The sequence below is a fragment of the Heptranchias perlo genome, chromosome 2, assembly GCF_035084215.1.
Source record: "Heptranchias perlo isolate sHepPer1 chromosome 2, sHepPer1.hap1, whole genome shotgun sequence".
Taxonomy (NCBI): Eukaryota; Metazoa; Chordata; class Chondrichthyes; order Hexanchiformes; family Hexanchidae; genus Heptranchias; species Heptranchias perlo.
Genome location: NC_090326.1, coordinates 148,881,235 through 148,909,218, shown reverse-complemented (window position 1 = coordinate 148,909,218; position 27,984 = coordinate 148,881,235). Strand labels below are relative to the sequence as shown.

The 27,984-nt window shown below is 41.8% G+C and overlaps 1 protein-coding gene across 1 annotated transcript in view; it reads right to left on the bottom strand.

The window, feature by feature from the left end:
* Window positions 1-27,984, bottom strand: part of lmbr1 (limb development membrane protein 1) — a 189,594-nt gene that overhangs the window by 62,851 nt on the left and 98,759 nt on the right. Inside the window, exons 8-10 of the mRNA XM_068008238.1 lie at window positions 20,783-20,847; window positions 16,444-16,516; window positions 4,885-4,971 (exon numbers count right to left, since the gene is read on the bottom strand). Of these exons, the coding sequence (XP_067864339.1) occupies window positions 4,885-4,971; window positions 16,444-16,516; window positions 20,783-20,847 (225 nt within the window). The remainder of the gene's footprint in view (window positions 1-4,884; window positions 4,972-16,443; window positions 16,517-20,782; window positions 20,848-27,984) is intronic.

Genomic DNA, 27,984 nt, shown 5'->3' with positions numbered 1-27,984 from the left:
GATGGTAATGCCGTTGAATGTCAAGGGGAGGTGGTTAGACTCTCTCTTGTTGGAGATGGTCATTGCCTGGCACTTGTCTGGCGTGAATGTTACTTGCCACTTATGAGCCCAAGCCTGGATGTTGTCCAGGTTTGCTGCATGCGGGCTCGGACTGCTTCATTATTTGAGGGGTTGCGAATGGAACTGAACATTGTGCAATCATCAGCGAACATCCCCATTTCTGACCTTATGATGGAGGGAAGTCATTGATGAAGCAGCGGAAGATGGTTAGGCCTAGGACACTGCCTTGAGGAACTCCTGCAGCAATGCGCTGGGGCTGAGATGATTGGCCTCCAACAACCACTACCATCTTCCTTTGTGCGAGGTATGACTCCAGCCACTGGAGAGTTTTCCCTCTGATTCCCATTGACTTCAATTTTACTAGGGATCCTTGGTGCCACACTCAGTCAAATGCTGCCCTGATGTCAAGGGCAGTCACTCTCACCTCACCTCTGGAATTCAGCTCTTTTGTCCATGTTTGGACCAAGGCTGTAATGAGGTCTGGAGCAGAGTGGTCCTGGCAGAACCCAAATTGAGCATCGGTGAGTAGGTTATTGGTGAGTAAGTGCCGCTTGATAGCACTGTCGACTACACCTTCCATCACTTTGCTGATGATTGAGAGTAGTCTGATGGGGTGGTAATTGGCCGGATTGGATTTGTCCTGCTTTTTGTGGACAGGACATACCTGGGCAATTTTCCACATGGTCAGGTAGATGCCAGTGTTATGGCTGTACTGGAACAGCTTGGCTAGAGGTGCAGCTAGTTCTGGAGCACAAGTCTTCAGCACTACAGCTGGGATGTTGTCGGGGCCCATAGCCTTTGCTGTATCCAGTGCACTCAGCCGTTTCTTGATATCACGTGGAGTGAATCGAATTTGCTGAAGACTGGCTTCTGTAATGGTGGGGGATATCGGGAAGAGGCTGAGATGGATCATCCACTCGGCACTTCTGGCTGAAGATGGCTGCAAACGCTTCAGCCTTGTCTTTTGCACTCATGTGCTGGACTCCGCCATCATTGAGGATGGGGATGTTTGCAGAGCCTCCTCCTCCTGTTAGTTGTTTAACTGTCCACCGCCATTAACGACTGAATATGGCAGGACTGCAGAGCTTTGATCTGATCCGTTGGTTGTGGAATCGCTTAGCTCTGTCTATAGCATGTTGCTTCCGCTGTTTAGCATGCATGTAGTCCTGAGTTGTAGCTTCACCAGGCTTGGCACCTCATTTTTAGGTACGCCTGGTGCTGCTCATGGCATGCTCTTCTACACTCCTCATTGAACCAGGGTTGATCCCCTGGCTTGTTGGTAATGGCAGAGTGAGGAATATGCCGGGCCATGAGGTTACAGATTGTGCTGGAATACAATTCTGCTGCTGCTGATGGCCCACAGCGCCTCATGGATGTCCAGTTTTGAGCTGCTAGATCCATTCTGAATCTATCCCATTTAGCACGGTGGTAGTGCCACACAACACGTTGGATGGTGTCCTCAGTGCGAAGACAGGACTTCGTCTCCACGAGGACTGTGCGGTGGTCACTCCTACCAATACTGTCATGGACAGATGCATTTGCGACAGGTAGATTGGTGAGAACGAGGTCAAGTAAGTTTTTTTCCTCGTGTTGGTTCGCTCACCACCTGCCACCGGCCCAGTCTGGCAGCTATGTCCTTCAGGACTAGGCCAGTAGGGTGCTACCGAGCCACTCTTGGTGATGGACATTGAAGTCCCCCACCCAGAGCACATACTGTGCCCTTGCTACCCTCAGTGCTTCCTCCAAGTGGTGTTCAACATGGAGAAGGACTGATTTATCAGCTGAGAGAGGGCGGTAGGTGGTAATCAGCAGGAGGTTTCCTTGTCCATGTTTGACCTCATGCCATGAGATTTCATGGGGTCCAGAGTCAATGTTGAGGACTCCCAGGGCCACTCCTTCCTGACTGTCTTTCACTGTACTGCCACCTCTGGTCAGTCTATCCTGCCGGTGGGACAGGACATACCCAGGGATGGTGATGGAAGAGTCTGGGACGTTGGCTGAAAGGTATGATTCTGGGAGTATGGCTATGTTAGGCTGTTGCTTGACTAGTCTGTGGGACAGCTCTCCCAATTTTGGCACAAGTCCCCAGAAGTTAGTGAGGAGGACTTTGCAGGGTCGACTGGGCTTGGTTTGCCTTTGTCGTGTCCGGTGCCTAGTGGTCCGTCCGGTTTTATTCTTATTATGACTTTTTTAAGCAAGATTTTATAACTGAGTGGCTTGCTAGGCCATGAGTGACTCCCTGACCTCACAAGCGGCCAGGTGAACCGCTGCTCTGCCCATGGGTTCGTCCTCCTCCTCTTGCTCCACCTCAATGTTGATTGCAGATGTGGTTGCTGGGTGAGGCCTCATCAACCAGTACCCCCTCTCAGTTGCGCCATGTTGTGCAGGACATAACACACTACTATAATGCGACCCACTCTTGCTGGTGCGTTCTGAAGTGCTCCCCCAGAACGATCGAGGCACCGAAATCGCATCTTCAGCAGCACTATTGCATGTTCAATTATCGACCTGGTGGCAATGTTGCTGTCGTTGTATCGACACTGTTGCTCGCTGATGGAGTTCCTCGGAGGTGACGTGAGCCATGTGCATAGGGGGTATCCCTTGTCCCTGAGGAGCCAGCCCTTAAGGGTGTTTCGGTGCGTGCAAGAAGCCCGGGATTTTGGATTCCCTCAGAACGAATTAATTGTGGCAGCTGCCAGGGAATCTGGTGCACACGTGAAGAAATATTTTGCAGTGGTCACAAATGAGTTGAGCATTGATGGAGTGATTACCCTTTCTGTTGATGAACAGTCCTGGCTCGTGTGGAGGTGCTCGGATTGTTATATGCGTGCAATTGAATGCACCCTGTACACGTGGGAAGCCAGCCACAGAGTAGAATCCCACTGCCCTCTCCGTCTGGCTGAGGTCATCCATGAGGAAGTTGACGTATTGAGAGGCCCTGTGAAACAAGCCGTCGGTGACCTGCCTTATGCAATTGTGGGCAGACGACTGAGGGACCCCGGCGATATCACCAGTGGCACCCTGGAATGATCCAGAGGCGAAGATGTTGAGGGATGTGGTCATTTTAACAGCGACGAGTAATGAGATGCCGCCAGGCCCAGCTCGGCATGAAGGAGGCTGCAGATGTCTGCAACCACCAGGTGACTCACTCACAGCCTCCATGTGCACTGTTCCTCAGAGAAGTCCAGGAAGCTGAGCCTCGGTCTGTGGATCCTCTGACGAGGAAAGTGCCTCCTGCGCATCGCTCCCTCTGTTGGTGCCCTCTATGCACTTGTGCAGGTGCCTGTGGTGCAGCACTGTGTTGTGGAGCTACAAGTGGTGGAAGTGCAAGCCGTGCCTAGCAAGGATGGTGATGTTGCTCGTCCTCGGATGTACTGGTGAATGCAGCCATCGTGCCCCCCTCCCCGCCCCCATCCTGATGGTGTCAGTTTGAGGAGGTCCGAAAAGTTGGTAAATATGTGTAAATAGAACAATTCTGACTGGAAACCAAGAATTTTCAGTCTAAACACAAAGATCTCAGCCAAAAGTTTGTCTGAGAGAACGGAGTGCTCTGCTGCAATAACTCACCTTTTATCCCCATCTGTCGAACAGGGAATTAAATATCCAAATGTTTGCCGGCTAAAACACAATTCGTTCCCCATGCAGTATTTCACGCAGCATTTCACGCAGCACGGGAAACATACTGAGGCAGCATTGAAATCGCTTGCCTTCATACCTAATTGGATTTTTAAACTAGGTTAACATTTGAATTGATGCTTTAAATATCGATCCGCCGGCACTTCCGGGCTCGGGAAAGGCACGCGTACCCGGATGATTCTTGGTCGTGTGTGCTCTTAGGCATGTTGGAGCCGGGATTTCTGCCCGCTCCTAGAAAATGCGATTTTCTTTGCAGCCCCCACCCCCCAATGCGCCCACACTTGCGTTATAAAATCGAGCCCAATGTTTCAATCATTGAACCTTTCTCAAAACACAGTGTATTTCCAGCAGTTCTGCTTTTATTGTTATTTTGTTGTTGGGGTGACCAAATGCGGATTAGGTGACTGCTTTGGCAAGTGCTTCCAAATGTAACCCCAACTATCTGCAGCCCGCCTCTCTGTTTCAACAAAGGTCAAGCTTCAGGAACAATATCTCATAGGCACTTTGCAGCCTTCCAATCTGAACACTGACCAGTAACCTCGGGCATGAGTTGTATCCATTTAGTTTCCAGCAAGATGATGTGGGAGTGAATGGAGGAGGAAAGACTGATCTGGCATCATGGAGGGGTGGGAGGCAAGGGGGCCTGTCGTCAGAACACATCGCTGGTGGCAGCGGTGTTCTGCACCATCCCTGCTGACGACTTCTTTCTCTTTCTGAAGGACCACTGTACTTTGCCAGCACCTTCTGTTTAAATTTCAACCCCAATTTAAATTCAAATCTTATAAGTATTCTATGTTTTCCATCTCTCCTATTTTGCTTACACCTTGCATTGCCTTGGCTAATCACATTTTGTTTAAAGTCTTCAATCTCCCGTCTATTACTTGACTGAAATGATCTGTTGCATCATCCAGCAATCAATCTGTTGATACTTACTCTCTGTGCTTACTTGTCTGCTCGTGTTTTTACATTTTCCCCTCCTTCCTCTAACCCTATTTATATGCATGCCCATGTTTCAGTTTTCAGATGTGAAGGAAGACACAAGCCTGAAATGTCAATTGTCTGTTCTTCACAGATGCTGACTGGCCTGCTGTGCTTCTCCAGCTTTTCCTGTTCTAAATTCCAGATTTTCAGTTCTTTAATATAGTATTGTTCTTTTCTAATGTAAGAAAAATAAATGAGAGAAAATACCAAGCTTTGACTTCTTGCTTCTCACACCATCCAATTCCTGTTCGAGTTCCTCAGAATTATATTTTAAATAGGATGTCATATAAGCACCTAAGGGAGGAAAGAAACAAGTGTGATTTTTCATTATACTTATTCTCTATATTTCAGCATATCTTAGTACTTAAATATCACTTGGTCCTCAATTTCTAATAACAATGGAAAGACAACTGTTGCCATCTTTGGTTAGGAAATGCACTACCCCCCACACAATTCTAGCTTACCTGAAAAATGGCAGCTTCACCCATTCAGCCCCCTGTTCATCTATTACTAACTTTTAGAACTGTTTATAAGCAGCCTACATATTATTAAAACACAGCTACTTTAAAATTGACAATTTCTCTTCAATTGAAGAAATTAAAAACATTCTCTACACTGGTGAACTAAATTGTGATTGTTGCCAAGTAAAATATATATTACCTACTTATACTACAGGTTTACTCATTTGAATTACCTTAAAATCCAATTAAATAACTGTATTTTAATGCAGATTTCTTGTGACACGGAAAGCTGGGAGTGTAACTAATCTTTTATCAGTAAATATGACTAATATACATGAATGTGTGACCACTTTGAACTTTTCCAAAGTAGTGTGTTCATGCTCCTTAGATCCAGGACAGATCTGAATGTTCTTGTTCTTTTTTGGAGCCATTAACTAATGGGAAGAAAATGCTTTGAACTGGTTGTGTGCACTTAAACACCCACTACCGTTTGGCAATCTACATCTTCTGTGGCTGCATTTCCCAATGGTTCCAAAAACATTGCTCCCAATGATGTATGGAATCCTTACTCAAAATGCAGGAATCAATATCTTCATATTGTTTCACTAACATATCTTATGTATCTCAACTGAGGTACAAACATCTACAAAGTAGCCCCATCATTTATGGGGGCCCTGCACAGTGCAATGCAAAAGCATACCTCCCACGGTAGGAGTTAGTAAGATGCCATATAACTGAATAGTTTGTTGAAACCCAACTTTCTCTGCATACTGTAAACTGTGCGAAATGCAACAAATTCAAAGTCTTAAAATATTGAAAGGGATGAAAAATGGAAAAAATTTGACACTGTAATCCACGACAACTACCTAAATTTGTTAAAAAATTATTTGTTTTTAATTTTTCACTTAACCACTATTCTCAACCATGAAGTATCCACATCATTTAGAAATAAACTTCAGCCAAAACAAGATGGTGTTGAAAACTCGCACAAACACTTATGCCAAACATGGGGGAAGGGGGAAAGTGCTAAAATTACTATAAAATTACCAAAATTATTGGTGAACAAAAAAAAAATGCTAAAACTGTCAAACTATTCAGTTTTTGGTACAATGAACCAGACAAGACTGCTGTTAATGGATAGAAAGAACTGAAAGTGTACCCAGAATGTATTTTTTGTGTACAGCCAAGGTAGAATCAGTTGGGGTGCATGGTACAAAATTCATAAATTGGTAGTGCCCCCCAGGTGGCCATATTTGGCTTCTGGAGAATAAAGAAATATTTTTTTTTCCATGAAGATTAGAAAGTAAAATGTGTATGTGAAGTGTTTATATAAAAAGAAACTCCAGGAGTAGAGCCAGATGAAAAATTCTCTAACCACAGGAACAGCAGGTGCAAGGGGACGAGAAGGGGGAAGGCGAAAAGAGAGCTGAGAAGCAAGAAAACTGTGCCTTTTATAGAGCACAAGGGGCCTGACCCAACATCAGATATCTTAAAGAAGCTTGAGCCGTAGTGACTCTCCCCTGTGACAAGTGGGTATATGCACATTGTACGTAGAGGATGTTACAAAGAATAAACAATCCTTGATATTAGCCCATAACAAGACTGCTGACTGAGACAAATTATTATTACTGTTTCATAAGGAGTCCCTTTCTATTGGATGATAGAACACATTTCACTATTTGGCAAGCCTTTTCAGAAATTGGAGCTGAGGACAGATGTTCCATGGACATGCACACACATCACCTATGCTGGCAATGTAAAATGCTACTGCATGTAAATGACTGCAACCCCTGGAAAACCTTATGTGCAACTCAATATTACCATAGAAGGGCAGTGGATAGATTCACCTACCTAGGAAGCACCATGTCACATGATACACTCCTAAATGATGAGGTGAACCATTGATTGTTTAAAGCTAGTAAGGCTTTTGGAAGGCTCCATGTGAGGTTATGGGACAGGGGCATTAAACTGGCAACAAAACTTAAGGTCCTTGCCGTATATATGCGATAACTAGACTACTTAGCCACATCAGAATCACCTCAGAAAAATCCTGAAAATTCAATGATGGCACAAGATTTTGAGGTCCTCAGAAGAGCACATATACCAGGCATAGAGGCAATGATAGTAAAGGCGCAGCTAAGGTGGTCACCTAGTCAAATGCCTGATACTCAACTACCCAAGAACGGATTCTACAGTGAGCTGAAGCTTGGTAAACACTCTTGTGGTGGTCAGTTCAAAAGGTGTAAGGATTGTCTGAAGACCAATCTAAAAAAATGTGGCATCTCAACTAACACATTAGTTGACACAGCATGATGCTTGTGACAGGAAAAAGTGGCAAAAGATTCATGATGGCACGACAAAGCTTGAAGCAAGTTGCATCCAGCTAGCCGAAGAGGGCCCAAAGGAAATCAAGGAAAGATCTGTCCTTGGATGAATCTGATATTCGATTTCCTGTGTATGGGAAAACATTCCTTGCGAAAATCAAACCTTACAATCATACGAGAACCCACAACCTGTATTAAATTGGAGATGAATCATAGGCTTTCACCATCATCAATGATACCATCATCATGTAGACGGGGTATAGAGCACTGATTTCAGACCCAGGTTCACGAGATGAAATAGGTATTCCAGAATCAGTATTAAGTCACACAACACATGATAAACGGTTTGATCTTGAAAAAGTAAAAATTCTTCCATTTTAAGTTAATGGATCCCTTCCTTGAGGCTATTAATTTTGTAGTTGATGAGGATGAGAAATGCATCCTGTGGGGAAAGTATCCTTCTCCAAGATGAGAAACAGTGATCTCGGTTGCACTGTTCATCCATTAAGAAAGCACTGTGCTCTTGTGCACAATATGGTAAACTAAAAGCAAAGGCTTTATCTGCATTGAGTGCAACACAAGTAATCACTTGGAAAAGCACTGAGAGGAGGTTCAGGAACAGCAGTGTCATAAAAAGCCAAATGGGCAGAGGTACAGACATGACCTTAACCATCTTAAAAGCATGATGTGGAGATGCCGGTGATGGACTGGGGTTGACAATTGTAAACAATTTTACAACACCAAGTTATAGTCCAGCAATTTTATTTTAAATTCACAAGCTTTCGGAGACTTCCTCCTTCCTCAGGTAAATGTTCATCCTGAACATTTACCTGAGGAAGGAGGAAGTCTCCGAAAGCTTGTGAATTTAAAATAAAATTGCTGGACTATAACTTGGTGTTGTAAAATTGTTTACAATCTTAAAAGCACACTAAGCAGTCAGCAGTGGCATGGTGACTGAACTTTCATCTTTAATTATATGAACTAGTATAGTGGCAAGGACACTGCTCTAGTATAGTGAGAATATCAGGTCTATAAATGCAGTGTATTGCCTTTAAGTTGTTAGATATTCTAGTTCCAAAAAAGTGGTTTTGTCAAGAGTAAACTCTGCTGAGTCAATTGTTTGTCTGAATAGATGCACCAGATCTGAAATCTTAAGGAGTCTGCAACCAAAGACGCATGTTGGTTAACAACTTTGTTAAAATAGTACACCGAAAAATTTTACATAAAAGTGTTAATCAGTGCGCTAAAAATACTGCTCAATGGAATTTCAACCCTTGGCTGTTTCAGATACAGAATCTCAGCAACTTCCTGTGTTGAGGAATTACAACCACAAGGCAGTCATCATCTTTGATGCCTGTCGTGGGCTGAAAGTCTCCTTGATGGCGTGTCTGAATAATTTGAATTGGTGCGACAATGTGAACTCTCATTTTTGGGGGACGTTTATTGAATTGTCTCAGATCCACAATAGTCAGGGGTTATTCCATCTTATTTGGAGATCACAAAGTACTAGAAATAAATATCTCATTCATTATTTGCTTCCTCAATCGAACAGAAGTTAATACCATTTTACACACCCAACAGGGAGCCCAAGACTTGATAACTATTCCTGGGGAAACCAAGATGTGGAGATGCCGGTGATGGACTGGGGTGGACAAATGTAAGGAATCTTACAACACCAGGTTATAGTCCAACAAATTTATTTTAAAATCACAAGCTTTCGGAGATTATCCCCTTCGTCAGATGAATGAATGAAAAGGTTCTCAAATCGCATATCTTATACTATGTTGGGACAGCATCACACCAATCAAAAGGTGTCGTTGTTATTCAAACAGGCCAGTCACGGAGAACAGCACGTCCCAGTACACTCGATATACATTGTGTCTATTACACAGGCAGGCAGAAAGAAACTCAAAATGGCAGAGAGAGAGAGAGAGAGAGAGAGAGAGAGAGAGAGAGAGAGAAAGAGAGAATTTTAAAAAACATATAAATTTTTTCCCCCTTTTTGCTGGTGGGGTTACGTGTAGCGTGACATGAACCCAAGATCCCGGTTGAGGCCGTCCTCATGGGTGCGGAACTTGGCTATCAACTTCTGCTCGACGATTTTGCGTTGTCGTGTGTCTCGAAGGCCGCCTTGGAGAACGCTTACCCGAAGATCGGTGGCTGAATGTCCTTGACTGCTAAAGTGTTCCCCGACTGGGAGGGAACCCTCCTGTTTGGCGATTGTTGCGCGGTGTCCGTTCATCCGTTGTCGCAGCGTCTGCATGGTCTCGCCAATGTACCATGCTCCGAGGCATCCTTTCCTGCAACGTATGAGGTAAACAACGTTGGCCGAGTCACAGGAGTATGAACCATGTACCTGGTGGGTGGTGTCCTCTCATGTGATGGTGGTATCCGTGTCGATGATCTGGCAAGTCTTGCAGAGGTTGCCGTTGCAGGGTTGTGTGGTGTCGTGGACGCTGTTCTCCTGAAAACTGGGTAACTTGCTGCGAACGATGGTCTGTTTGAGGTTGGGTGGCTGTTTAAAGGCGAGCAGTGGAGGCGTGGGGATGGCCTTAGCGAGGTGTTCGTCGTCATCGATGACATGTCGTCATCGATGACATTGGGGAAACCAAATGGATGATTTTTTTGAATTTGGGCCAGTTTTACTTGAAGTGCCCAATGCAATTCAGCTGGATGTTTTTTCTGACTAAAATATCCATGATGTCACTGCTCCAATTGTCACCATAAGTGCTGCAACGTAAGGGGCATCTTACAAGTAATGGGTTGGAGGAATAGCTATTTTAAGCTTTTACACAAAATAAAGTTAGAGGATAGTGAACTACAAGAGATCACTAAGTACTGGAATTATGTCACAAGTGAGTCCACTTCTTACTTACAGTTCAACTGTCTTAAATGTGCAGTGAATTAACACACTGTTCCTTCACCAATAGAATCTGGGTTTGAATCCAACCCAAATGATGGGATTAGAGTCTCTTACCTCTGCCAGTTGTATGGGTCTCTCAAATCAGCTTGGGCAGTTTCAATCCGGTTCCAACTGGCCATAAGCCCATAACACAAAACTGCCCACAACTTGGCAATTGCAATGTGAGAGGTCACAATATAAGGTGCTTGATGCTGGCACAAGATACCAAAATTGTCAGACTCCTTCTGTTAGACAAATAAACTAGTCCTATTACTATAGGAGCATTGTGGAAAATAAAAAAAGCTAGTATTTATTTTATAACTAACTTGATGCAACATTATAATATCCAGAAATACAAAAGATACAGTTGGACATTTCTACCTTTGTCATAGAACTACATGCTTTACAGATCTCAAGAGGTAGTACTGCAATAAGATAAATGAATTTTTTAAAAGTTGAGTACCATTTTGTTTAAACCCAAATACACACATTGCTGGTACTTTAGCAGGCTGGAGGAGGGATAGTAGAGATCACACTGGTCTCATGCTCTGTTATAAAACGGCTAATACAGTTATTTGGCTGATATCATCGACCACTTTATAGGAACACAATTGTAGCAATAATATTACAGGGCAGTACAACTTTAAGAAAACACAGTACACTAATCATTTTATGTCAAAGTGTCTGGTCCAAAGGAAGACTCTAGGAGCCCCCACTATTTTTTCCGAAACTAATGAAGTCTCTTGAAAGAGTCCCAATCTAACAAAAATATTTGAGGGAAGGCGAAGAGTCTGAAATTTTGTGGTAAGCTTCCATCAAAGCACATATCATCACTTAAAAATGAAATAAGCAGGAGGCTGGTGCTGGCAGGGATTAAAAATAATTTCAATCTATGCTAGAATTCACACCTTCCTGACTTTATTATAGGTGAGAATAACTATCCCCTAATTCAAAAAATATCATTTTCAAATGTGCTCAAAAACTCAAGTCAGTAATGCAGTCAACCAACAAATTTGTAGAATTCACTTGCTTGGGCTTGTTCAGATATTTAATGTGGGCTCACAATTGAAACCACTGTACAGTTCATTTAAAATCACTTAACAGTTTAATTTTGTTATCTTCCTAGTTCTGAGGCACAGATTCAGTTGCTCAAAGAAAAGCATCCAAGTGGCTAGATTGCTGACACCCCCGGGCAACTGGCAGGTCGACACCAATTAGTTTACTCCTAACATTGTAACTGGCATCAAATACAACAACCTTTCATCTTCATTGAATAGGTAATGAAAATTAAATGTCTTTGATCAAGTAAGTGTTTTTGATCCCACCACACCCAGTGCCTCTTGAACTCGAGGAGAACGGATAGCTATAGGCAGGGGAAGAAACTATTTTTGTAATTAGAGATGTCTATCATACAGGGTAAATCACATTATTGTCCAACCTATTGAACATACATTGAAATTATCAAAAATGTTGTTATGTGAGAATGTCAAATTATCAAAGCAAGTGGAAGAACAAGTCACCACGGCTTATTGTATACAGCCATGTAGAAGTTTAGGTCACTGCTGAGGTTTGAAAAAAAAAAGGGGACAGGATCATCTCAAAGCATGAGTCTTTATCACAGAATGGCATTGTAGCTCACTCTGGCAAGAGCGTTCATCTACTCATGTGGCTTAGTATCACTCTTCAGATAGTTCTGGATTCTCAGTCACTCCCCTATACACTCCAGGTTGTAGTCTCTCCCTCCCTTTTCTTCTGCTTCTACTCCCCATTTGCTTCCCAGTTCCCCCTTTCTGACCCGGAGTCGCTACCTGTATACAGCGATGGCAGCAACATTGAAATAAAAAAGCCTGTTCTCTGAAGATAATGAAATTAATGGGGCATTTTATGAATTGGTCATTGATTTTCTTTTTCCGGGTACCTGGGGCTTCACCTGGTACATAAATGTATTTGGTATGTGTTCTCAGAAACGCTGCTTTCATTACAACTCCTGCTATCTCCCTCCCCTCATTTAGCTCACCAATCATCTTAATCCATTCTCCAGTAATAAGAAAGATACAAAACAGGCCAATATTTAGACGGTGTTGCTCACCGCAGCCAAAGTTGGGCAGAATCAGATTTTTCCTTTTCTTCTCCCCACTGTGTGATTAAACTCTGCATTTTGATACTTCACACATACTTCAAGTTCAGTCATGATTGAAACCCTAACCTTTGACCAATGTGGCAAGAGATTTAACAGCTACCCTCCAGGGTACTCTATAAATATTACGATCAAATAACATTTCAGTTCTATGAAAACATACTTCACAAATTTCTGGAAAAACATATCAATTGGATCATATAATTCTGACACCTAAAAGCCCAGAATTTCCTGGAAAGTTTTGGCATTACTATGACGCAAGGGCAGAATTGCATTGATTTTCCCCAAGAAAGTCTGCACACAAATGATTTACACCAGCTTTACGCTGAAACATCGCTATGCGTGAATTTCCTTGAATTTCGTGAAGACTTGCTTCACTGTAATTGCACATCTATGCCAAAGGGTTCATTTTCCAATGCAAAAATCCCAGGAAATTATGGTGTAAGTGAGTTACGCTATTATTCACACTGCGCCATAATTTCTTGGGACTTCTGCTCCGCTTCAACAATACCCTCGCCGAAACAAAGAAAAGTTGATCATCATAGCTCCGCCCACCAATCAAGTCAATAGCGAGCGCAAATTTCCTGGATTTACTCTAGTTTTCTTGCCGCAACCACTTAGACTGCAAAATAATGCTGCAGGTGAATGTTTTTAAATTCATGAGTTCAAAATAATTGATTAAAGCAGCATTGCCCAAACAGTGGGGCACACCCCCAAAAGGTTCCAAAGGGAGGCACAAAGAGGTCGGAAAAATAAAATATTTTCAGAAAAAAACGATGTTGAGGTGTGTCCCAAAGTGAACATTTCTGCCGTGCTCCCTACACCCTACATGAGTAGCGGTTTGGGACACTGCCTGAGATTGCAATAATCCACTCACATGATCGGGGAGGTCCCATGAAATGGCAATGAGAATGACAATGTGCCTCCCATTGGTCTTTTGTCAGAGCGATGTCATTGCCATTTCGTTTGGGGAACGCTGCTTTACAGTAAAAACCTGTAGGGTGGGAACCAGTACCATTAGAAAAACAGTATGTTTTATTTTTATACTTTGATTTATCGAACTTTGTTTTATGTTTTGTAAGTTATCAACAAATATTTAATGTTTACATTGACGGGGGGTGGGCAAGAGTGCTCGCCTTCACTACTATGGGGCAGACGCCAAAATAGTTTGGGAAACGCTGGATTGAAGTAAAATAAAATCTCTGCTCTTCCTTGATATATTTAATTCTTAGCTGAAACCCATCAGAACACTTCTTCGTTGTTTGTTAGGTTTATAGCATTTTGTGCACAGTGTAGAGCCTGCACATGCCATTGGTGAACATGAGAGTGGAGGTGAAATTTGTTTCGGCCTGTTTTCAAGTCTGAAATTCATGCTACGTCACACCTAAAAACATGAAACTGGGTACAAAAATTAGAACCATTGCTCCCATTCCCCCAACCGTTATATTCTTCACCTTGATGAAAGAAAGAAAAGGCTTGCATTGATATTATGCCTTCTCAGGTATAGAAGTGTATATTAATTGCTGAACATTCAAAAATATGGTATTCTGAGATTTTCTTGAAAAAACTTTTGAAATGATCCAAACAGTGGCCAGCAAACATCAAACATCCACTGATAAGTACTACATTATAATTACTTCTTAGTTTTTCAAAGCTATGAAAATCAGTTGATCTTCATTTGCTTGGTGAAAAATCAAAATCAGACCAAGTCAATCATGTCTAAGTTTCTGAAAAGGCTAAATTTCATTACCATCAGTTGTTAGATCTATGTTTTTGTTTTGCTTTAAATAGAAAGTAATCACTACGCATCAGTACATCAGTTACTTGCATGACTTCATAATAAAGTATCTCGGCCTTAACCCAGTGATTGTACCAGGATTGTAACATACAAGTTGAGTATAATGGAAAGTTTAACAAGCCTACTAAAAGCCTCATGATGTCTTTTGTACATCTATACGTGGAGGACGTGCACAGCACATGAAGCCACCCAAAGTTAAACATTTATCAGTATCTTTTATATAACAAACAAGCTCAAAAATAAGTTATCAGCTGAAAGTACACACACTATTAATTTTGCATATACAGTTTAAGCACAAAGTAGGCTACAGAGCAAGTTACACTTACATATAGTCTGATGAAAAAGATCATTGTTCTCACTTTGTTCTCAGGATGTGGGCAACTGTGGCAAAGCCACATTTATTGCCCATCCTTAGTTGCTTTGGGCTTCCCTTTTAAACAATTCAAAAAATACTTATGCATTTACCATTAGCCAGCCCTCCGGCAGACTGTTAGGATTAATTTAGAAAAAGTGAAAGACCAAGTCAAGGATATTCTCTCTTGCTGGGAGGATCTCCTTCTCTCTGATTCTCTTCACCATTAATAAAATGGTGATCACTAATTCTTTTAACTATATAAAGAATATGCTATCCCTTTTATTCTACAGATTTTTTTTCTGCCCAGATGACTTGGTACCAGAAACTTTTTTGCTTAAATCATTTAAAACCTTCCAGAACGAGAGAGGCAGAGAGAGCTGTACCGTATCTCTTCATCTATTCTTGGAGTTTTGGGAGGAGATAGGCAGCATAACCAATGCACATCTCATGACCCAGCAACCGAATACCATCACACCAACGATCCTACCATTCAGGGTGCTTTCTGTGCCCTAAAAGAACATCCTATTATTCAGCTTATTTTGGATTTCTTCAGGAGGCAGAGGCCTGGAATTTCTTCCGTGGATGCAACCCAGAAGTTGAACCATAAGTGCATCCAATCCTGTGCCCATTTTGCCAATGTCAAGTTACGCTCAAATTTCCTGCCAAATCTCATTAGAATACGCCCAAGCGAAGAAACGGCATAACTCCATCCATTTGTCCAACAGGTTCAAAGGTAATTGGGACAGAATCAATGGGGCTTCAAGGTGCTAGGGTGAAGGACTATAAAAGTTAGGGAAAAAAAGGTTTTACTTCAGAATGAGGCTGGTGAGTGCAAAGTAAGCAGCACACAGCTCTGTCATAAATATTTTTTAAATAATTCATTTAAATTGCTCTGCAGAGAGTCTCAATTGTCTCACTTTTCCCTTATCATAGATGAGAATCACAAGAGAATGCTGCCAGGAACAGGGCTTTCAACTTCATGGAAGACGACCTACAGGCCCTCCTGGAAGAGATAAGGGGAAGGCATGACCAGCTCTTCAGCTACCCTACATCCCAACCTTCACATGCCGTCAGGAGGAGGGCGTGTACGGAGGTGACACAGGCACCGAGTGCCACAACCATAGTCCCTAGGATAACGGAGCAGTGCCGCAAGAAATTCATTGACCTGACCTGACCAGGGCAGGGAAGGTAAGACACCATGCTCTACCTTTCGTCCTCACCCAATGTGGGCACCACACAAGTCTCTGGGGCAGAACTTGATGATCAGTGAACTTTATAGTTCTGAAAATCAACACACTCTACAGCATTCCATTTTTCATTATCATTCAAAATGTATGGGATAGCTCATTAGCCCTCCACTATTTTCTATTGATAGCTCAACTATTTTCAATTAAGCCTATTCAAATCACACACATACAGCCTAACAATGTATTTCCATCTCTTCCTCACTTCACATATCATTTGTGGTGCTAACAAATAGCAGCAGCAGTAAGTTGATAGTCTTTCTTACAACCTTGAGCGATGCACTCGGGGTAAAAACGAACTGTATCAATTAATAAAGGCAGTGATAGAAATTGATTGTACATTCTGGTTTTTTTTGTACTGGAATTGCAATCATTAATTCCATTACAAAGTTTAATGTTTCTTACATAAATCAGACTGCTACTGAAAACTGAGAGCCTCATGCAGTTTATCATCTCAATGAATCATCTATGTTCTCAATGCATCTTTTCCTCAATCACATTCAGCTGCCAGTATGTGAAAAAAATTACCAGTAAGTTCCGCATACCATTTAACCTCCTTATAAGCGCTTCCTCCTGCAGGCCGATGCAGTAAATTTGTTCATCCAGGTCTTCCAAGATCTGGAAATTTAACAGATCAATTAAAAAAAAACTTCAATGTGCGACAACAGTTTTAAAAAAAAATAGAATCACAGAAACATAGCATCTACAGCACAGGAGGCGGCCATTTGGACCTCATGCCTGTGTTATTAAAAGTTCTTCAACTGGAATTATTTGATCCCAATTTCCTGATCTTTCCTCATATCTTTTTGTATTCTTCCTTTACAAATATTTATTCAATTCTCTTTTAACTGATCTCTTTTAAACGGCAATATGCTATTGACCCTCAGTGTGAAAAACGTTCTTCTAATTTTCCCTTGCAGTGATAAACCTGAGTCTATAACCTGCTACCATTTCGCCAACTGTAGAAATAATCTTTCACAATCTAGCCTCTCAAATCCCTCCCTATTTTTGAAATCCTCTATTAGATCCTCAACCTTCTATCGTGCGATGGAAAAAAAAGCCCAAATGTTCCAGCCTCCCTTCATAACTATCTTTCATTCCTGACATCATTCACATAAATCTTTACTATATCCTTTCCACAGCTTGACTATCCCTTCCTGTAATGTGTGCCAAAAACTGCACATAATAGTCCAGCTGTAGCCTAACTAATGCACTGTATAAACTCTAACACTTCTTTGGTTTTACATTCAACAGCCTACATATAAAATTCAGAATCCCATTTGCCTTTTCTACCTACATTGACACCTTTGAAGATCTATATATCGGCATCACCAGATTTTTCTATTATTCCATTCTATTAGAGCCTTGCCATTTAGGATATACCTTCTTCCACTGTTCAATTTCTCCAAAACATGCCACTTCACTTCTCTCTGCATTCAACTGATTCTACCACTTGTCTGCCCTCTCCACTAGTCTATCTGTATTTTCCTATATTACTCAGAGTTTGTCATGCTCCTAATTTGCTATCGACAGCAATTTATCAAATGCCTTCTGAAAATCCACATAAAATCCACTGTACTGCTTTTAGTTATATACTGTGATTTACCCCTAAAATTCAATTACGTTTCTCAGCAGTACATGCCCTTTACAATTATATGTTAACTGTTCCTGATTCATCCATGCTTAAGTGTCCATCCCGTATTATGGTTTCCAGAAGTTTATCCATTAAAGTAAGAGTAATTGCCAATAATTTCCTGACCCTGAGATGAGCTTCTGACCACATATTCACTCCAAAACCAAGACCGCCAACTTCCACCTCCGTAACATGGCCCGTCTCCGCCCCTGCCTCAGCTCATCTGCTGCTGAAACCCTCACCCATGCCTTTGTTACCTCTAGACTCGACTATTTCAATGCTCTCCTGGTTGGTCTCCCATCTTGTACCCACCATAAACTTGAGCTCATCCAAAACTCTGCTGCCTGTATCCTAACTCGCACCATGTCCCCTTCACCCATTACTCCTGTATTCGCTGACCTATATTGGCTCCTGGTCCAGGGACACTTCAATTTTAAAATTCTCATCGTTGTTTTCAAATCCCTCCATGGCCTCGCCCTTCCCTATCTATGTAAACTCCTCCAGCCCTACAACCCTCCAAAATCTGTGCTCCTCCAATTCTTGCCTCTTGTACATCCCCGATTTTAATCGCTCCACCATTGGCGGCCGTGCCTTCAGCTGCCTAGGTCCTAAGCTCTGGAATTCCCTCCCTTCGCCTCTCTACCTCGCTCTCCTCCTTTAAGATGCTCCTTAAAACCTACCTCTTTGACCAAGCTTTTGGTCACCTGTCCCAATATCTCCATATGTGGCTCGGTGTCAAATTTTGTTTGATAATCGCTCCTGTGAAGCGTCTTGGGATGTTTTACTACATTAAAGGCACTATATAAATGCAGGTTGTTTTTGTTTATCTTTATGTTGACTTTCATTCTTCCATATGCCTTCCTAATCTCCTAAACTCCACAGGAAAAGTGATTCATCCGTGGCTAACTAAAGAAGTTAAGGATAGTATTAGATTAAAAGAAGAGGTTTATAATGTTGTGAAGAAAAGAAGTCTGTGGCTTGGGAGAGTTTTATAAACCAGCAAAGGATGACCAAAAAATTGATAAAAACGCAGAAAATGGAATATAAAGTAAACTAGCAAGAAATATAAAAACGGATTGCAAGAGCTTCTACAAGTATGCAAAAAGGAAGAGAGTAGCAAAAGTAAACTTTAGTCCCTTAGAGGCTAAGACAGGAGCAATTATAAGGAGGAATAAGGAAATGGCACAGACGTTAAGCAAATATTGTGTGTCAGTCTTCACAGTAGAAGTCACAAAAAGTATTCCAGAAATAGTGGGGAACCAAGGGGCTAATAGAGTGCGGAACATAAATTAATTAACATCAGTAGAGAAGAAGTACTGGAGAAACTAATGGGACTAAAAGCCAATAAATCCCCTGGACCTGATGGCCTACATCCTAGGGTTCTAAAAGAGGTGGCTGCAGAGATAGTGGATGTATTGGTTATGATCTTCCAAAATTCCCTAGATTCTAGAACGGTCCCAGCGGATTGGAAGGTAGCAAATGTAACCCCGCTATTCAAGAAAGGAGAGAGAGAGAGAAAACAGAGAACTACAGGCCAGTTAGTCTGACATTAATAAGGAAGTGGTAACAGGGCACTTAGAAAATCGTAATATGATTAGGCAGACTCAACGTGGTTTTATGAAAGGGAAATCTTATTTGACAAATTTATTAGAGTTTTTTGAGGATCTAACTAGCAGGGTAGATAAAGAAGAACCAGTGGATGTAGTATATTTAGATTTTCAAAAGGCATTCGATAAGGTGCCACATAAAATGTTGTTACGCAAGATAAGGGCTCATGGGGCTTGGGGTAATCTATTAGCATGGTTAGAGGATTGGTTAACTGACAGAAAACAGAGTAGGGATATATGGGTCATTTTCAGGTTAGCAGGCAAGTGGGATGCCGCAAGGATCAGTGTTTGGGCCTCAGCTATTTACAATCTATATTAATGACTTAGATGAAGGGACCGAGTGTAATGTATTCAAGTTTGCTGACAATACAAAGCTAGGTGGGAAAGTAAGCTGTGAGGAAGAGACCAGGTGTCTGCAAAGGGATATAGACAGGTTAAGTGAGTGGGCAAGAAGGAGTGGCAGATGGAGTATAATGTGGGGAAATGTGAGGTTATTCATGTTGGTAGGAAGAATAGAAAAACTGAATATTTTTTAAATGGCGAGAAACTATTAAATGTTGGTGTTCAGAGAGAATTTGGATGTCCTCATAAGAAGCACAGAAAGTTAGCATGCATGTACAGCAAGGAATTAGGAAGGCTAATGGTATGCTGGTCTTTATTGCAAGGGAGTTGGAGTACAAAAGAAAGTCTTGCTACAATTCTACAGGGCTTTGGTAAGGCCACATCTGGAGTACTGTGTTCAGTTTTGGTCTGCTTATCTAAGGAAGGATACAATGGCCTTAGAGGCAGTGCAACGAAGGTTTCCTAGATTAATTCCTGGGATGAGAGGGTTCTCCTATGAGAAGAAGTTGAGTACAATGGGCCTATACTCTCTGGAGTTTAGAAGAATGAGAGGTAATCTCATTGAAACGTATAAGATTCTGAGGGGGCCTGACAAGGTAGCTGCTGAGAGGTTGTTTCTCCTGGCTGGAGAGTCTCAGGATAAGGGGTCGGCCTTTTAAGACTGAGATGAGGAGGAATTTGTTCACTCAGGGTTGTGAATCTTTGGAATTCTCTACTCCAGAGGGCTGAGATATAGATTTTTGGACTCTAGGGGAATCAAAGGATATGGGGTTCAGGTGGGAAAGCGGAGTTGAAGTTGAAGTTGAAGATCAGCCATGATCTTAGTGAATGGCGGAGCAGGCTTGAGGGGCTGTTTGGCCTAGTCCTGCTCCTATTTCTTATGTTCTGCTACTGGCCAATAAGATTGCTAAAAGGGACACACAAGTATTTTTTTAAAAAATAGGTTGATGACTTGGCAAAGTACCAGCTAATTTGCCCTCAGATTATCGTCTGTATATATGAATATTTCATGAACCCCTTCCAAATTATGATGCTCCCGTACAAATGTTGGTACTAGTTCTAACGAAAGCACAATATGAAAACATGACAGGAGCACTCAAGCTTGGTATTCTTCCTGAGGCCAGAAGGAACGTGGGGGCTGAGGTAAACCAACTATTGCTTTGCATAAGAAATAATTACCAAACAGCTAGCATGTCTGGTGTATACATAACCAGTTTACATATGGAACACCTTTCGTTTATCAAAAGCACATAAAAATAGAACTAGTTACTGTATACTGCAGTGAAAATTCTCATTACTTACTGTAGGCTTTACTAGCAACTGTCCCATTACTGTGAACATTCTGGAAAGACCAACAGGTGTACACACTGAAGAGAAAAAAAATGGGCACATTATTCTCTTCAAAAAAAAAAATCTTGATTCATTGTGTTAAAATTCTTCCTTAAAAAATACAAACAAACTGAAACTACAGACCTCAAGACCCTCTTAAGTCGCCACTGTACAAGTACTGAAGTACATGGAATCAGAATTTTACAGCACAGAAGGAAGCCATTTGATCCATCACGCCTGTACAGCTCTCTGAAAGACCTATCCATTTAGTTAGAATCATAGAATGGTTACAGCACAGGAGGCCGCCATTCGGCCCATCGAACCTGCGCTGGCTCTCTGCAAGAGGAATCCAGTTAGTCCCACCCCCACTCTTTCCCATAGCCCTGCAAATTTTTTCTCCTTCAGGTACCTATCTAATTCCTTTTTGAAAGCCACAATTGATCCTGCTTCCACCACCCTTTCAGGCAGTGCATTCCAGATCCTAACCACTCGCTGCATTAAAAAGTTTTTCCTCATGTCGCCTTTGGTTCTTTTGCCAATCACCTTAAACCTGTGTCCTCTTGTTCACGACCCTTCTGCCAGTGGGAACAGTTTTGCTTTATTTACTTTGTCTCGACCCTTAATGATTTTGAACATTTCTATCAAATCTCCTCTCAACCTTCCCTGCTCTGAGAACAAGGCCAGCTTTTCCAGTCTATCCACGTAACTGAGGTCCCTCATCCTTGGATCCATTCTAGTAAATCTTTTCTGCACCCCCTCTAAGGCCTTCACATCCTTCCTAAAGTGCGGTGCCCAGAATTGGACACAATACTCCAGTTGTGGCCGAACCAGTATTTTATAAAGGTTCAACGTAACGTCCACTCGTCATTCCACTCCCTTCTCTTCACATCCTTTCAAACTTTCCTCTTACAGTTAATCACTTCCCTTTTTAAAGGACATTACGAATTCTGCTTCAACCACTGTTTCTGGTAGGTCATTCCACATTCCAACAACCTCTAAGTGAAAAGAAAAAAATTCCTAACTTATACTTTTGTTTTTTTTTAAAACTGATTATCTTAATTTTATGCTCTCCAGTTACTGTCTCAGTGAACTATTTACCTTATCAGAACCCTTCATAACTTTGAACACTGCCATCAAATCCTCTTAACCTTCTCTGTTTGAATGAAGGGAGATGCAGTTTCTCTGCTTCTCCACATAACTAAACTTCTCAGCCCTGGTATCACCTTAGTAAAACTGAACACAATATGCTTACTGCAGTTTAACCAATGGTTTGCATCATTTAACATTAGCTCTTTGCATTTGTACTCAAGCCCCTATTTATAAACCCTAGGATACTATATGCTTTTGGTTTTTTTTTTACAGCTTGATCAATTTGGCTTCCCATAACAACACAACCACAGAATTCACAAAGTTCCTCCAGTTTAATTCTGTTAAACATACATTATCCCAAAACATGCAGATAACCAAATAATTAAAATTAATAAGGGGGGGGTGCGTGGAAGAACAAGAGAAAGAAGCGATGAATCACAGGAATAACTACCCTTCAAGGGAGTTTCATGGTGGAACTCTATGATCTTTATTCATTTTAAATTTAAAATATATCCATGCGCTACAATTCTGTTCTTTTCAATCACATGGGGCCAATATTCAGTTATCTGCTGATGCAACATAGAAGTCAACAGCTTTTGACAGCAGAAAAACAGGAGCTGGAAATACAAAAAGGTATTCAAACCATCGTTCTGGTCCTGTTTTTCCATCCATATTCAGGATTTTGAACACTATTTTAACTCCTAAACTTATATCCTTCCAGTCCCATTTGAGTCAGGTACCTGTCCTACTTTTTTTTCCCCCAAATAAAAACATGCATTGCAACCGACTGTCAACAAAAATAAATTTGTAAGAATTCATTTGATTTTGGTACGCCTAGTGCAGAGGATATTCACCCTCCGTGTTCATTAGCTTATTAGCAATCTACAGTCTTCATAGCTCATCAATTTAAAACCTACCACTACCCTCCTCCTTTTAATTTTTTTTTCCAATGCCACTATCTATTTTTGTAAATATAGTGACCACATGCAACAAACTTGTATGAACTTGAATAAAATTAGTTAAAATTAAGAGATTTTATCTTCAAGCTGTACAAATAACAAATTGATATCTACAAAAGTACACCATTTAATGGGTTTTCCGTGCTATTCCAGTTCCATTTTGTCAGTTCTTCTGCTCACCATCCTGTTTTCAAGGGGCTCCGAAGTAACTTGCTGTTAACCAAATGAGGGCATAAACATGTTGGTTGTCTAATGGCAGGTCTCCTAGGCGGAGGGGGAAGTAAGCAAGGTCTCTTTGAGGCTCCAAGATGACATGCCTAATGAAGGAACTTCTGAACCAATTTAAACCTCGGTCACAGCTAGGCAATCTGATATCTGAAACCAGGCAGATCCACAGTCCTCCACGGCACTGTTGATTGACCAGCTAGCCTGCATCACTAACTCTGTTACCTCTTCACATTCAATCACTGGGAGACAGGGTTCTTTCCACTCAAGATATCCCTACAAGCTAATAATCTAATGGGTAAGGTGGTCTAGCTGAACAAGTAACAGGAAGTTACCAGTAGTCTGTTAGTATACTATGTGGTATTAGCTGGTTAAGTTCCTGCAGTACCCCTTTACATACTTTTTTTTTTTGGGGGGTGGGGGGGAAGGGGGAGAAGAGAAAGAGGTCCCTAGGCCTGGTGTCTTCCAACCTACACAAGCTTTCCTCAGATATACTCAGAGGGGACAAAATAAGCAAACAAAAGCATTACTTGTGTCGATTTTCCAGTAGCGTGATTTGGAGACATATGAACATACAAAAAAAGACAGGAAAATGCCATGAGAGTGGGACATAACACAGCCACCATGCATCATCAACCCACTCTCCCAATCACGCAATCTGCTGAGAGAAGCAAGCAGCAAGAGAAAAAGCCTTAGGCCAGTTTAGGGGAAAAAAAACTCTGGGAAATTCTTCTTCGATCCCCAAAACAAATGGACTCAAACACTGACGTGTTTCTGCACCTATCAAGACACTCAGCTGACCAAAAAAGTACTTGTTTACAAGAATTGAAGTATTCTGCATCTCTCAATGAATAATTACTTTTCCTCATCGTTAATCACTCTTTGGATACCCAATAATGCCTTTTAGGAAGTGATAGAACTCACTTGAGAATTTCTGAAATGGATTAAAACAATTAGTCAACAAGGGGGCATAACCTTAAAATTAGCGCTAGGCCATTCAAGGGTGATGTCAGGAAGCACTTCTTCACAAAAAAGCCAGCCCCCCACCCAAAAAGCTGTTGAGGCTAGGTCAACTGAAAACTTCAAAATTGAGATTGATAGATTTTTGTTAGTTAAGGGTATTAAAGAATATGGAACCAAGGCGGGTAAATGAAGTTAAGACATTAATCAGCCATGGTCTAACTGAATGGCAGAACAGGCTCGAGGTGCTGAATGGCCTACTCCTTTGCCCATGTTACTCGTCAAAATGCAGCTCTTCCTTGATACCAATTTCAAGCACTAATACCCACTGAAATTGTGGCTACTGCTCTCAGCAGTTTCTTCATAGATCTCCTGCAACCCTAACTGCTGAAAGTTAACCCAAGTTGTTAATGCTCTAACATTGTGCCCTTTAATAGTTTCAGGACTTTTACACTTTATGTTTCGGTAATAGGCCAATGCAATCCATTCACCAATACACTTCCGAGCAGCGGCCATTAACCAATACAAAGAGTGCCGCTTGGAAATGGGAAACAAAGTATCCTGATCCCACGGACACAAAAATTTGGAGGCTTTCCAAAGATCTTTGGTCTTTTTGATGTCAGCTTTGTGGATTTCCCTTTACCCCACCTCCCACTGTCAGAACTATGGGGAAAATTATGGCCTTCTGATACAAGTGTAAGAATTAAGCTTCAGTTAAAATTTCAAGTAAGGATGAAAGAATATCCCATCCTCTTGCCTAATAACGTGGCAGGTGTCTTAATTCCGTAGCCCTGGAACTCACCAAGTCTCTTGACCGAGACCAGAATTGCAACCCATGTATCCTTCAATGATGAAAGTTTTTCTTTTAAAAAAAAATCAAGCCTTAAATTCAAAGGTAGGAGATTATGCAGAATATGATTAAGATTCCACACTGATGTCAAAAGAGTGTTTGATATGTCAAACCCCTTTCATGAAGGAAATCCAGAGATGAAAGGCGAAGAATTTCCCTCTACTGTGCTTGCTGCATAAACTATGGCTTAAGCCCTTTGCCCAGAAGTGTGTAGAATTACATCAGGACCCAAGTCATAGAATTGTTACATCACAGGAGGTCATTCGGCCCATCGAGCCTGTGCCTGCTCTTTGTAAGAGCAATCCATTTAGTCCTATTCCCCCGCTACAGAATCATTACAGCACAGAAGGAGGCCATTCGGCCCAAAAGTCAAAGTTCATAATCTCCATTACACAAGTTCTGAGTTTTGTGTGAGCTTACAATTGTATAGATCAGATACAGAGTCACTGGGATGTCAGTCTGCCCCATTTAATTCAGAGCAATGCCATTCAACTTTCTTCTTGGGGGCAAACGTGCTTGCTGGGAACCCCTGACCAGATAACTCACTAAGATGCAACATTTCTTACTTCAGCAGTTAAAAATCAAATCAAAGATCAAGGACTAGAGTAGACAGGGCTGATGGCCGGCGCGGACACGATGGGCCGAAGGGCCTCTATCCGTGCTGTATAACTCTATGACTCTATGACTTGATTGTGTCACAATCTTTACATTTCTAGGCTTCAATGGGCTAAAAAAAAGCTTTAGAACCATACAGAAAATATCAGCTAGATTTAATTTTGTGTATGTCACCATTGGGAATTGTCTCCGAGCAGCTCCATAAGCAACAGCTGGAGGGTGCGCCTTCAGAAAGGTGAAACCTGCCCCGGCACCAAAGAACGAACGAACTTCCATTTATATAGCGCCTTTCACAACCTCAGTACATCCCAAAGCGCTTTACAGCCAATGAATTCCTTTTTAAAGTGTAGTCACTGTTGTTATTTAGGGAAATGCGGCAGCCAATTTGCACACAGCAAGGTCCCACAAACAGCAATGACATAATTGACCAGTTCATCAGTTTTAGTGAAATTGGTTGAGGGATAAATGTTGGACTGGATACTGGGAGAACTCCCCCTCTTCTTTGAAGAGTATCATGGCATCTTTTACATCCACCTGAGGGGGCAGATGGGGTCTTGGTTTAATGTCTCAACTGAAAAACAGCACCTCAGACAGTGCAGCATTCCCTCAGTAACACATTGAAATGTCAGCCTAGATTATGCGCTTAAGTATGTGGAATAGGGCTTGAACCCAGGACTTTTTGACTCACTGAGCCACGGCTGGCACCTAACCTCAATAGCAACCCTTGGCAGGACACGCTATAAGCTGAGAAATCTGCAATCCAGCCAGTAGCGGAGCTGTCTACGGTCAGGCAGCTCCATTCCTAGGCTCTCTTGTTCGAGATGATTGTTACCTCGTACTTATGTGACGTGAATGTTACCTGCCCCTTATCAGCACAAATCTGAATGTTGTTCAGGTCCTGCTGCCATCTTTACCCCTTTCCCTTTCAACTACCAACTCAATCCTAATCATCCCTTCCCCCTTGCGCCACTGTGTCTCACCCTGGTGGATTGGAATCAAAAATTTGTAGGCAAAACAGTAATTGAACAATGGGAGGCCTTCAAGGAGGCGATGGTTCAGGTACAGAGAATGGGCTAATAAATGAAAGTCAGCACGGATTAGTTGAAGGGAAATAGTGTTTGACCAACTTGATTGAGTTCTTTGATGAAGTAACACAGCAGGTTGATGAGGGTAGTGTGGTTGATGTGCATATGGACTTTCAAAAAGCATTTGATAAAGTACCACATAATGGACATAATTAGCAAAATTAAAACCCATGGGATTAAAGGGACAGTGGCAGCATGGATACAAAATTGGCTAAGGGACAGAAAGCAGAGAGTAGTGGTGAACGGTTATTTTACAGACTGGAGGGAACTTTACAGTGGTGTTCCCCATGGATCAGTATAAGGACCACTACTCTTTTTGATATATATTAATGACCTGGACTTGGGTATACAGAGAATAATTTCAAAGTTTGCAGATGACATGAAACTCAGAAATATAGTAAACAGCGAGGAGGATAGCAACAGACTTCAGGAGGGCATAGACAGACTGGTGAAATGGGCAGACACGTGGCAGATACAATTTAACGTAGAGAAGTGTGAAGTGATACATTATGGTAGGAAGAATGAAGAGAAGCAATATAAACTAAATGGTACAATTTTAAAAGGGGTGCAGGAACAGAGAGACCTGGATGTCTTTGAAGGTGGCAGGACAAAGTGAGAAGGCTGTTAAAAATGCATATGGGATCCAGGGCTTTATTAATAGAGGCATAGAATACAAAAGCAAGGAAGTTATGCTAAACCTTTATAAAACACCGGTTAGGCCGCAAGCTGGAGTATTATGTTCAAATTTGGGCACCACACTTTAGGAAGGATGCCAAGGCCTTAGAGAGGGTGCAGAAGAGATTTGTTAGAATGGTATCAGGGATGAGGGTCTTCAGTTATGTGAAAAGATTGGAGAAGCTGGGGTTATTCTCCTTAGAGCAGAGAAGGTTAAGACAAGATTTGATGGAAGTGTTCAAAATCATGAACAGTTTCGATACAGTAAATAAGGTGAATGGCCAAAGAGCCAGAGGTGAGAAGTGGAAGCATTTTTTTTTTACACAGCGAGTTGTTATGAATCAGGAATGCACTGCCTGAAAGGGTGGTGGAAGCAGATTCAATAGTAACTTTCAAAAAGGAATTGCATAAATACCTGAAGGGAAAAATTATTCAGGGCTATGGGGAAACAGCAGGAGAGTAGGACCAATTGGATAGCTCTACCAAAGAGCCGGCACAGGCATGATGGGCCAAATGGCCTCCTTCTGTGCTGTATCATATACCTAGGTCTTAACCTTCTATTCCCTTCCCCATCACTCTCCCCAAGGACACTTGGTGAAAAGCCAGAGGCCCTTTTATGTTCAACCTGTTTCCCTCCTCCTCTCAAGAAAGAACTGCTTCAAAATTCAACTTTTTTTTTGGAAAAGTGAACTCAAATTAGGATGAGGAAAGACACAA